Raw genomic sequence first — 13571 nt, 5'->3', positions numbered from 1 at the left:
CCATCTTTTATTGATTTTATTCTAATTTCTTCATTTGATTGATGGGAGCTGCTCAAAGTCTTTGAGAGTTAGGCTTCATGAATAAAAACTTTAATGCATTGTTATAGCTGCTGCTGTTATTGTTACGGTTGGTTACAGAGTCAGCCAGATGTTTAATGTGGATTTGGTATTTTTTATCCACTTATTGAGAATCTGGGATGGCAGGTATTTGATAGTAGTAGAGGTATCTATTTTTGAAAAGTTGGTTACTATACAAAAACCTGCATAGAAGAAAATAAGATCAAATTGGAAATATAATTTCAGTTCTACTATAAGACCGCTTCTGGACTTTGTGCTTGAGGTGGAAAAAAATGAAACTTTGAAATTTTGGGTTTTACTGATTAGATTGATTTGCCACTATAGAAATAGCTAGTTTATACTATTACGGAAAAGTAAAAAGTTGAGGTTTGATGTTGCTTTATTCTACTGCAACAGAGGAGTCGGAAGTCAACTCTCTTTTCCTCTCTCTTCTTCACTTCTCTTTTCCGCTTCCCCTCCCCTCTGTGTCCTACTATTTGATTTTGTATTTTTATTCTATTCTATAAACTAATAAAATGTTAAAATGAAAGGAAATATAATTTCAGGTTGTTTGTATAATTGGCTAGAGCAAATTATTCAACATTTCCTTGGGAGATGATTGCATTATTAAATATAACAAGCTTAGTAATTTATATTTTACCTTGTTCAAATATTCTTTTCAGTTGAGCTGCCCTATCTATCTTGTTTCAGATTTTTTAAAAAATAAATTGACAGTGCTGAAACAGGTTCTTAGCGTCTAAATTGAACCAATGTACTTTATGACCTTCAGCCAGCACCAGCATACAAGAAGAATAAATATAAACTTAAAACAATGGGAGATAGATACACTGAGTGTGTCAATACATGCTCTAGTTGGTGGGATGTGGGCCAGTGTTTTGGCTTGCAAGATGGTCTCCAGATTAGACATTCTAGCTTGCATGCATGTGAGCATGCTTGGGGTAACCTGGACTTTGGTTGTGTTAAAACTGACCATTGCTGTCTTAGCAGCAGAGTAATGCTCTGTATGATTTGGGTGTGGCTGAGGCTGATACACTATATTCTACCTTCTATGTCTCACTAAAAAGTATTTCTGTATGTGAAAAACTAGAAAACCAGTCATGATGAGTGGTGAAAATCGGTATCGGAAAATCTCTATGGTGATCACCAGATCCATAGAAAACTGAATTTTGGAATGGAGAGAGTAAATGATAAAAATGTGTGTTCAGGTCTTGCATGAAAAATATTACAAGATAGATTATTCTCCCAACAGAAGAAAACTAGGCAAAGAAATAGGATGTAGAAGCCTTTTGGAAAACAATGAAAAGGTGTCATATTACAGAGTGACAGAAAAGTGTAGTTACACAAGTGGAAAATATGAAAATGTCCCATCTATTTTAAATACAAATGATGCCATGTGATTGACTGATAACCAAGTGATTTGCAGAAAACATTGGATAGAAAGTGTAAGGCAATGAGATATGTGAATTTGAAAATTAAAAAACAAGAGCAAAAAGTGAGTGAATGACTAGAAAATATACATTATCTGCAAAAAGAAAAAAACTAGATGAAATTTTATATGTTGTTAATGGAATATTTGGAGAGGCAATGGTTCAGTGGTTAAAGATGTTGAGCTTATCAGCTGCAGAGCTGATAGCCTGGGTTCAAGATCAGAGTGGCATGGGATGGGGTGACTGTTACTTGCTCCAGCTCCTGCCCACCTAACAGTTTGAAAGCATGCAAATGCAAGTAGGTTAATAGGTACCACTTTGGCGGGAGGGTAACAGCATTTCGTGCAGTTCAGCATATAGTCATGCTGCCCACATGACCGCAGAAATGTCTTTGGACAATGCTGGTTGCTAAGAAACAGCACCAACCCCTAAATTCGGACATGACTGGACAGGGGAAATCTTTATCTTTAATGGAATGTTTACTAAAAACGGGGACTGGGTGAAGAAATAATAAGACATGCAACCACTGACAGGAAGTAATGGGTATGTGGTCTGTCACTTTCGTTGATGATTAATTACATAAGGACAAACAAAAAAATATGTTGGGAATTTAATGAAATTTGTGTAGCGAATGAAGAAGAGGGTGGTTCTACAAAGAATAGGTATTGAATGAAAGAGTACTAAATAAGTGAGTGACTAGTATGAAAAAATTATTTGAGGTGGTTTGGTCATATAGCATAAATAATTGAGGATAAAATTGCAAATACATTGAAGAATGAATGGGTTGAGAGGAAGAAAAACACTAGAAAGTTTTGATTGGATCAGTTGATGAAACCTCAAAAAAAAAAAAAAAAAAGAGAGAGAGAGAAATGTTTAAAGAACAAAAGGCAGTGCATGAAGGCCTGTGCAAACATGCTGGAAGACAGTGTGATATGGAAGGTTAGACTGATAATGAGAGACTCTGTGTAGTAAGTGGTGTTGGTATAAATTAGAATTTCTTCCCTTCCCCTTCCCTTCCCTTCCCTTCCCTTCCCCTTCCCCTTCCTTTCTTAGATTTAAATTTCTTTGAGTTTTATTTTTTTTGCTTCTGAAAGGGAATTACATGATTGGTATTTTTATTATACATACTGTATGTGCAGATGAAAAATGTGAGAATTTCTTTGCACACCGATAAAAAGACGTGCAATTCTGAAACAAATATCCTCCCACCTTTACAATACAAAATGGACAAGAATTTTACATGCCTATGCACTTTCAAGTTAGTCATGACTCCTACCAACTGCCTGGATTAGTCTCTGCATTTTTCTTGGCAAGCTTTTCAGAAGTTGCTTTCCATTCCCTTCTTGTTAGGACTTAGAGAGAGTGGCCCAAAGTCACCCAGATGGCTTTGTGCCTAAGGAGACTCACTAGAACTTGTAGCCTCTCAGTTTCTAGCCTGGTAACCACTACACCAAACTGGCTCTTTATTAAATATTACCAATCAATAATGTTCAATACACTATTTCCAGCCCAGACTGATTGAAGATAGTGTGATTAATTCCAGTGAGACTTTACCTATAAGGGAGGCATAAGTGCTTCAAGTTCTTAGAGCGTGGCAGCCGATCCTCTTGCTGTGCTGTTGAGTGCTGAGCTGGTCTCTAATACCTTCTAATAATATAAGAATTGAGTGAACCTGTGCCAGAATTGGGTAAATGCTCGGATTAGCCATTTGACTCAAGCAATCAACCAGATGACTCAGCTGCCACTTATTGTTGTACTGTCTATCACAATTGTGACTTATTTATTTATTTATTTATTTATTTGATTTGCCAATTGTTTACAAGATAATAAGTATAAGCGTATACATAGTTGTGAATACATGAAATGGGTACATATAAGAAAAATAAAAGAATAAGAGAAACAATAGGACAGGGACGGTAGGCACGTTGGTGCGCTTATGCACGCCCCCTACAGACCTCTTAGGAAGGGGGTGAGGTCAATAGTAGACAGTCTAAGGTTAAAGTTTTTGGGGTTTGGGGAAGAGACTACAGAGTCGGGTAGAGTATTCCAGACGTTGACCACTCTGTTGCTGAAGTCGTATTTCCTGCAATCAAGTTTGGTGCGGTTTACTTTGAGTTTGTATCTATTGTGTGCTCTTGTGTTGTTATGGTTGAAGCTGAAGTATTCATTGACAGGTAGGACATTGCAATGTATGATTTTATATACCATGCTTAAGTCAGACCGAAGACGGCGTAATTCAAGGTTTTCTAGTTCTAGAATTTCAAGTCTGGTGGCATAAGGTATTCTACAATGAGTAGAAGAGTGGAGAACTCTCCTTGTGAAATATTTCTGGACTTTCTCAATTGTGCTAATATCAGATACGTAATGAGGGTTCCAGACTGATGAACTGTATTCGAGTATTGGTCTAGCAAATGTTTTGTATGCTCTGGTTAGTAGTGTGATATTACCAGAGAAAAAGCTACGTAGGATTAGGTTAACAACTCTTAATGCCTTTTTGGCTATGTAGTTGCAGTGGGCTCTAGCACTTAGATCATTAGAGGTGAGTATTCCAAGGTCCTTTACAGAGCTTGGGTCATCAACAAGATCTTGACTATTCAGCTTGTATTTTATTTTCTGATTTTTTTTGCCAATATGTAAGACAGAGCATTTATTTGTTGAGATTTGAAGTTGCCATTTGTTTGACCATTCAGATACATAGTCGAGATCTTTTTGAAGGGTAGCAGTATTGTCTGTGGTATTGAACAGCTTTACATCATCAGCGAAAAGAATGCAATTGCTCTTAATATGATCGCAGAGGTCATTTATGTAGAGTATGAAGAGAGTTGGTCCTAGAACACTGCCCTGGGGGACACCACTATTGACAGGTACTGGATTAGATAGGACGCTCCCGATTTTGACCATTTGTTGTCTGTTTGACAGGAATGCTTCTATCCAGTTATTCAGTTGTCCAGAGATACCATAGGATTTTATTTTTAGGAGTAGTTTGTCGTGTACCACTGAATCAAAGGCTTTACAGAAGTCTATGTAGATTGCGTCTATTGCTTTGCCCTGGTCGAGTTGTGTCGTCCATATATTTTTGCAGTGTAAGAGTTGCAGATTACAGGATAGTTTTTTTCTGAAACCAAATTGTTTATTGGAGAGTAGGTTGTTTGTCTCTAAGTGGAGGATAATGGATTGGTTAATAATTGATTCCATGACTTTACAGGTGACGCAGCATAAGGAGATTGGCCTGTAATTTTCAACTAGGCTTGGGTCTCCCTTTTTGAAGATGGGGATGACTGTGGCTTGTGACCATAGGTTAGGCAAGGAGCTGGTTCTGAAAGATTTTTCAAAGATTATGCTTAGAGGTTTGGCTATGGCAGTGGATAGCTTTCTTAAGAAGTAGGCACATATTCCATCCGGTCCAATAGATAGAGATGGTTTTAGATTGCGTAGTGATTTTTCAACATTGTCTTCTGTGAAATCGATATGTATTAGATCATTGTTGTTATCTGTGGTACGGCTAGGAAATACTGGGCATGATCCATTGCTGTTTACAAATACTGAGCCGAAGAATGTGTTAAAGATGTTGGATTTAATGGTGTCGTCGTTGCAGTCTTTACCATCAGGTCCTATCAAGGGAGGGATGGACCTTGAGTCTTTTAGTTTGTTGTTTACAAAATTGTAAAAAGCACGGGTGGAATTGGTGCTTAGAAGGTTTTCCTCTTGTTTAATGTGATAATTGGTGCATTCGGTCTTTATCTGGTGGCATAAATTTTTGTATCGGTTTTTGAAATTGGCAACGTGACCAGATTTGTTTTTCCGCCAGAGTGATCTCTTTTTGGATTGAAGTTTCCTTATTGATATGGGTAATCTGCTTTTTTGTTTTGTTTTGGGAGTTGTTGTTGGAACATATAGTTTGATGACTCTTTTGACTTCAAGTAAAAATATGTTGTAATGGTCTTCAACAGTATTGCATCCAGTGAATAGAGATTGCCAATCAAGGGATGAGAGATCGTTGTCTATAAGATCATAGTTGCCTTTTTTGAAGTTACAATTGGGGATTACATCATTGTGGTGATTTTTGTGTGGACGTATGTTGAGACAAAAGTCAATCATATTGTGGTCACTACTGGAAAAGGGTTCTTTAGTTTGTATTCCGTAAATTAAATTCAAACTATTGCAGAAGATGAGATCAAGGCAGTTGTTTAGTCTAGTGTTGTTGGTTACTTCAGTCTCTTCATGTCTGATAAATACATCAGATGTCCAGAAAAATTCAAAGTATTCATCATTCAAAAATACTGAATTATATGTATTCTTTAAAATTGTGATTTTTTTTTCCAGATCATTCTTGGATGAGATTTATCCTTTGACTTTTGACAAAGCTTCCAAATGGCCATTCTAAATCTAGAAAATAATCCTGTTCTGGATAGTTATATCAATGTTTTACTTAAATGTTCATCTGCCTTTGGTGACTCTGCCAGAATGGCAATATCTACTGATGAAATTACACTTAGAAAGTATGGACATTTATTGTTGATTTCCAATGTTTTTGCTTGGAATGGAGTGTAATGAACTGGTTTTATTTGACTAATTTAAAAAGAGAGTAGCTAATGAATTGTGAGATGAGTTGGTTTTAGAGGATATGCCAAACATTAAAAAATTAAGCCAGTACTTGACTGTAGATGGAAGACTAGAAGAATTTTATTTTTATTTATGAAATTTATCCAGTGCCTCAGATTTGGTAATCTCTAGACAAAGTACACATTCAAATTATAATAAAACAGTAATACAATAAACTAAAGCAAAAATTAAAATTTAATTTATAAATTAAAACAGTTATAAAAACACTCTGACATACGTGCCTTGAGTAATCAGTCCCAAAGCTGTGTTTTAAAGACCAGATCTTTATAGATTTCTGCAAGACCATGGAGCTACCTTTGCCTCATGAGGTATGTTGTTCCAGAGGAGGAGAGCCTCCGTGGAGAATACCCACCATTGTCCTCCAGCTTTTGGGATTTTATACTAGCTGTATTTTTTGGGTAGTCCCAGGTGGAACTCCATAGAAAATAATTCACTGTAATCAATGTAAGAAATGACAAAAGCACAAAACAAAAGATTGTCTTCAAGGAGGAATCTGCCCCAACGGATCCCCAGCTTTCAAGCATGCTTTCCCTGAGAAGTATAACCCCATCAAAAATCAATATTGATAATCCCTTGAAGACTTTTGAATCAGCAGTCTTTCCATCTTGCTTGAGATGAATCTGAATCTTTCTCCTCATTCAGACAGTCTCCAGGCATTGGGTTTTAACTGCCTTATATCCTATTTGGCCTGGGGTGGAGATGTGCAATTGAATATCATTAGCATATCAAATGTATTTGACCTTGAACCAGTAACCCTCCTAGCATATCCCTGGTCATGTTAAACAGAATTGGGAAGAAGAATGAGCCCTGCATTCCATACAATTCCCAGCCCTTGGTGGCATTCTAGAACATATTATGGTTGGCAAAAATGAAGGCTGTTGAGAGGTTCAGCAGCACCATAGTAGTGTGTTTCTGTCATCCAGGCTTCTCCAACCATCAATCATGAATGTGATTGGTGCAGTTACTGTTTCATATACAGATCTGAATCCAGATTGCAAGTCCAGATAAACTTATAAGCCTTTATTATCTCTTATACTCTTTCTCAACAACCTTCCTCCAAAAAAAAGGAGGCTTGAGATGAAAGAGTAGTTGTCTAGTACTGTTGGATCTGTACCTTTCTTCTTGAAGAATAGATGCTTCTTCAAAATGGTTGGAACATCTCCCTCTTTCAAAGTGGCATTGACTACCATCTGGAACCATCTCGTCTCTTGTCTTGTGGAACAAGTTCCATTATTATTTGAGGGAAATATTAGGATTCAGTTTTTTGTAAATGGTTTAGTTTGACAAGTAAATAAGAACTCGAGAAATAATTTTTTGTGGCTTTCCCCCCTTACTTAAGTTCAGTTTCTATAGTGGCTTTTATCACTTGTGCTGTGAAATGTTTTTGATTGCAAATGAAATCTAGGTTATATGTATGCTTTTTAAACAAGGGTTCTGTGAGCTAAATCAGACTCTAAATAGACAGGATTAAGGTATTTAGGGAAAAAGTGGAAACCTACATTCCTGTTCATACTAATCATGGCATACAAAGTTGTTTGTGAAATAAAATTGAGAGTTATTTGTGAAAGTTGCTCTGTGTGTAATGAACAGACCTGACACTTCTTTGAAATATTGATTCCTTAACTGAGATAATCTTTGTTAAGAAGGCTTCATGTGTTTAGAGACACATGATACTTGCTGAGACAAAAGTTGTAAATAGTTCTTAAAATATTGCTTTACGTGATACATTATGCTTGGGGCTAGCTTAACAAAACAAGTGTGAGTCATTCAGCTAATACAGTTCCTACAAATATGGTACTGGAATAGAATTGCTCTAGCATGAATCTTTAGAAGATCTCAGTTGGGGAAGAAAGGTAAAATGTGTGTAATATGACATAAAAACATGGCATTTAATAAATAGCACTAGCACTTAGATTTATATACCGCTTTACAGTGCTTTACAGTTCTCTCTAAGTGGTTTACAAAGTCAGCACATTGCCCCCAACAATTTGAGTCCTCATTTTACCCACCTCGGAAGAATCAAAGACTGGGTCAACCTTGAGCCTGGTGAGATTTAAATTGCCAAATTTGCAGTCAGCCAGCAGTCAGCAGAAGTAGCCTTCAGTACTGCACTCTAACCACTGTGCCACCGTGGTTCATAAATACAACTTCTATAACACTTTCTAAAATTTGGTTTAGACATTATGCTAATTCCTGCCTTTTAAAATATTTTAGATTTGAATGCTGATATTTTATATGCATTTCTTGACTAATTGACTAAGATTTTAGTCAGCCCAAGACTAACTTAGCTTCCACAGTCAGGTGATCAAAATGTGGGTGCTTGGGAACCAGCATGCATTTAGGATGGTTGCAGCATCCCAGGGGGTCATGTGATCATTTGTGATCTTCCCAGCTGACTCCCAACAAGCAAAATCAATAGAGGAAGCTGGATTTGCTTAACGACTGTGTGATATACTTAAGAACCATGGCAAAAAAAGGCTATAAAATTGGGCGCAACTCATTTAACAACTGCCTTGCTTAACCATGGAAATTTTGATCCACATTGTGGTCATAAGTTGAAGTCTACCTGTACTATACAGTTGTTTATCACCTTTTCTAAAAATAACACAAAAAGTATCCTAAAAAGATAAAATATTTGATTTTACATATCACCACAGCAGCAAGAATTGCACTCGCTCAATCTTGGAAAATGGCTACTATACCAACAGATTGTTTAGTAATCCAATTTTTTTTGATTGTGCAGAAATGGACAAACTCACTATAGGATTAAACAATAAGGAAGATTTGGAATATTACTCAATTTGGGATAATAGGTATAAATGGATAGATAGGAGGAATATGACATATATCGATTAGAATAAGATATAAATATATATATGTATGCGATTAATTAGAAATGTATGGAAATGTACGAATATAGTTAAGATTTTTTAGTACTGTCAAAGAAGATGGAGAATTGTACAAAGTTATTTTTTAGATTTATTTGTATTTTAATGTTTCAAATCTCAATAAAGGTTTAAAAAATAATAATAAAAATAAAAATAACACAAAAATTCTCTTCCCGTATCTTATCTAATAACAAATCTTTAAAGCCTCATTATTCAGTTGTATTGAAAAAAAATCAAAGCTGCTAAGAAAAGAAAATCATACATGTTGTAACCTTGGTTAAAAAAAAATTAACTTTATAAATCTACTTTTCACTTTTAAAAGTCTGGGTATTTATTCTTTTACAGTAGTGTCCCAGAAGCTGATTTCTTTTCATTCTTCCATTATCTTTTCTCAGGAACTCCTTTGTGGGTATAACACATCTCTTTTGTAAGTGCCAAGTGAGAAAGTTGTCCAAGTCACTCTTCTGACTCATTATTTGTGTGTCCTTTTAAGCTATAAAACTTCCATCAGTTTCATTTGTAAAGCCTGTAGAGCATCTTTATCAATATCATTCCTGTATCCTGTCAATTTTAAATCCATATCCAAAACAGCCTGATTTACTCTTGTTTTCTCTTCTATGTCCTCTTTTGAATCCATTTTCAAAGGACAATCTGAACTGAAAGTTCTGAGTAAATTATTGATAAATATCCTTGAATTCTTCCAGAGATGGCATAGTTTTCTCTTATTTTGTATAATTTTAAATTTTTGCTGGCTTCCTCTAGTAAGTAGCTTTCAAATTACCATGTTTTTCTCTAACCTGCAACATTTTCCTAGAGAAAGATTGTTTAACTTAAAATCAAAATATTCATGCATTTTTAATAGGATTTTAAAAGTACAGGAATTATTCTAATTATTTCATAATCTTATGTCCAGTTAATCTGGCCCCGTAATCCATTTAAAAAACTTTCTAAAATTAACGTTCTAGTTACTTTTGTGCTACTTATTTCCAAATAACAAAGTTTTTCTTTAAGTTCTGAAATTTAATGAATGCTCTTCCACCGAGGATTGGAAGAAATCACCCTATGTAATAAAATTTATCCTTCTGAAGGTTCTTAGTAGCCAAAAATCAATCAATGAATGTATCTTTGAAATGTGGCTTGGTCAAAGCCAATTCTCCCAGCTCTAAAACCCTCTAGAAACCACTGTTTTATGATCTTGTTGTTTAGGAGTATCTCTATGAAGTATTATGGGTGATCCCAGCTCCTCTCCTTAATCAGGAAAGGATTCTGGGGAGCCGATTCATTCAGTGGCTTCTATTTTCCACACAGCTACGTTTGTGCAAAGAAATTCAGTTCACCATGCTTCCCTGGAAGACTGACTAATTTGAGACTGCAGTGATATTTTCAAGCAATTGTTTTAAGAGCTGTGGCATGATTGTAGCATTATTGATATAAAAAATAATTCCAGCTCACCCTTGTTGAACTCTACATCTCCTAATCTGAAATAATTCCAGTTCAGAATTTAGTTTTGTTTCAGCCACTGCTGGTAGGCAGTGTGATCCTTGATAGGACTGTCTCCTGTCCTATTTTACTCATTATTGTTATATTTTTGGCTTCACATCTTCAAAAGAGTTCAGGAAACGAAAGTTTGGCTCAAATTACCAAAACAGTATTAATGACTTCTGTGCCACCTCACAAAACCAAGAAGAACATTTCCAAAGGTAATAATGAAATGCTCTTTATTTGCAGAAATGGCTCTGCATTTCCTAAATGTATCAGTTTTTTTCCATTCTTTTTCCCCCACAAAGAGAATGTGAGTTCATTCTTTTTTTTTTTCTCTTTTGGCTCCTTTCTCTTTTCCCACCTCTTTTTTCCCAGTTGCATTTTGTGACAGCGTACACTGAACAAACTTGCAAAAAGACAGCAATGCTTGGAAACTGCTTTAAAATTCATGTCTAATAATAAAACCGGTTTTTTACAAGGTAACCTGAAATATTTTTCATGTGGAGATTATGATTATATTTGATTAAGGGCCATGCTTTTTCCTTACCCAGAAATAAATAACTGAAAAATGTTTGAAGATGTTCAGATAATATGAAATGGTCCTTAAAATGTAAAAAGAGAATGTCGACCAGAGGACATCAAGGAGAAGTAAAATGTAACGATAAGAGTTTATATTCTGTTCGTATCTTTAAAACAAAATAGGAAGAACTACTTTAATATTGATGGCACTAACTGATTCAGTTCCTTCAGAAAGTATATTTAGAGGTAGTGTACTAAGTACATTCTCTGCATTTCCTATGTTACAGCCAATGATCTGTTTAGCTGCTTTCTTTAATGTTACAGAAGCTTTCAAAGTATGAGCCAGCTGTTTTATGTGCTGCCATCCTGGGGCCAAATTGCAGACATCTTGAAACACATGGAAATGAAAGATGAGAATAGGCTGGGATGGAATGAAGAGTCCATCGCATGTGTAAACATAGAACGACATCTGATCCTTTTTCAATGAGAGAATTCAAAACAACTATTTGTACAAATATATTGTTCTCTGAGACCCCGTAGCATCACTATTGAAGTGGGATTTAGTCTATACAAGTTTATTCTGTAAGATGTTAGTTAACCTTCATGTCACAGGATTTACTATGATTTGATTTTTCCTATGCATCAATGATATCCCCGCCTTTCCCAAGTAAAATGGGCTGTTTTCTAATGTGTCAAATTTTCTTTACCTTCCCAGCTGTTTATTGCTTAGAGATGCCCCACCCTAAAGTTGAGATAACAGTTAGAAAGATCTCGCGCGCGCGCACACACACACACACACACACACACGTATGTATACATATTAATTATTTTAGAGAGCAGAATCTCTGGCAGGTCCCTGCTATGACAAAGATGCCCTCATCAGCCACAAAATTATATTTTGGGGTTATGGGGGCAATGTCTGTTACTTTTCAAAAGTTGGTTTGGTTTCATTCTTTTCTTTTAACCAACTTGCTGGTGGCTTTGTGTTCCCAGAGAGTACAGAACCAACAGAAGGGCCTCAGAATGGCAAAACTCAGTATGGCAAAACAGCATTCTTCCCTTTAAATGGCGAAAAAGAAAAGGGTAACTCTGTCTTGCCACACAGCATGCAAAAGACTATGTCATTGCTCTGTTTTTGCTGCTGTTATTTCTCAAGATCTCAAATGTATGTGGTTAAACTCTCATAGAACCTTATTGCATTACTTCCAGTGGAATATAGGTGGAATATAGCAATATACAGCAAGGGATATTCTGATGCAGTTCCTATTGAAAGCATGATGCCATGCTTGGGAGACAATAAGGGTACCACATTTTTTCAGCTTGGTTGATTGTAACTCCTGGTTTATGATTTAATGCTGAACTCCTTATGGAAATCATTTCTTCTTTGCTTCTGAGAGGCCAGTTGTAAAAAGAAATAAATATTTGGGAGAAAAGATTGACTGAACTGCAGGGACACCAAACAGTGTGGCAAAGAAGAGACAGAATAGAAAGGAAAGCCAAGGAGAAGAGAGATTGCAGACTGTAACTGCTGATTGTTTGCTAGCTGCTACTAATCAATAGGCAGCTCAAGAGCACATAGAGAGTATGGAACCAGTTTTCAGATTGCAAGGTGAATGAATGAACGAACGAACGAATGAATGAATGAATGAATGGCCGGCCACTCAGGAGGTCAGGGGAACACCTCTTTTTCTGTCCCATTTTTCCTCCCATCTTCTTTCATTCCAGATTAGTTCTTGTCCAGAAAGGCAGCAGCAAACTAACTAGGAAGATTGGTATAGAAATTTGGGTAGGAAATTTGCAGAGAAAGCTTCTCAAGCAACAGGAACAGCAAAGGAAGCATGATTGTGACTCACAGATGACATGTAATTTATTGCCTTTCAACCTGAAGAGGAGTCGGACTATTCCTTCTCCAAGTGTAACCTGAAGGGGAAAGTGGGGGGACTGGAAGAGAAAGTTTCTACACTTGAAGTGGATCAGGGAAGATGAGATATTGATTTTAATGGTGGAAAAAATCCTGGCAGACCCTCATCTTGTATTATGGGAGTCAACAAGCTGTCAGCCACTTGAAAATAATGACTCAGACCCAATGCTGGTACCCGCTGATTGAGAAAACAAGGACTCAGATGCTGAACTTGAGAGATTGTCGAGTGTTAAAATAAACAATCAGCTAATATGGGCTGGTGGGGGGCAATCTCAGTGGAGAAGAAGCAGTGTCAGCTTTTCTAGGGAAGGTTACACACTCTGTAGGCTATCTAAGGCTCCCCTTCCTTGTGGGAAACTTACTTCCTACTAGTAAACCAGCATTCTTCAGTGCTCTCATTCTTGGTTTCTCCTCATTCCTTGCCTTGCAAATAGATCTTTATCTTATAAAGCCCAGACTGGACATTTGCATCCATGCTGATGGATCTGCTTTTCTCGGTTAAGTTACAGCTCTGAGTTACAGGCAAGGGGTACTTTCTTTGCATAGCATTATCTAATTAAGTTACATCATTCAGCTCGAGCAATACTGTCAACTGATTTATGGCCAGGCTAATAAGTTCACCGGAAACTTGCT

At 36.4% G+C, this 13571-nt stretch overlaps 2 protein-coding genes across 2 annotated transcripts in view; one reads left to right on the top strand and one right to left on the bottom strand.

Moving 5' to 3' along the window:
* Positions 1 to 13571, top strand: part of MBOAT2 (membrane bound glycerophospholipid O-acyltransferase 2) — a 110814-nt gene that overhangs the window by 49867 nt on the left and 47376 nt on the right. The gene's annotated exons all lie outside the window — the stretch shown is intronic.
* Positions 3453 to 13571, bottom strand: part of LOC148132997 (uncharacterized) — a 14087-nt gene continuing 3968 nt past the window's right edge. The window contains exon 2 of the mRNA XM_087954926.1: positions 3453 to 4283. Coding sequence (XP_087811052.1) covers positions 3453 to 4283 — 831 coding nt within the window. The remainder of the gene's footprint in view (positions 4284 to 13571) is intronic.

The sequence above is a fragment of the Notechis scutatus genome, chromosome 1 (assembly GCF_049901735.1).
Source record: "Notechis scutatus isolate UNSWTSFEM ecotype Mainland chromosome 1, rNotScu1.2, whole genome shotgun sequence".
In the NCBI taxonomy this organism is placed as follows: Eukaryota; Metazoa; Chordata; class Lepidosauria; order Squamata; family Elapidae; genus Notechis; species Notechis scutatus.
The sequence above is the reverse complement of the archived record's forward strand: the minus strand, read 5'-3'. Positions and strand labels throughout refer to the sequence as shown.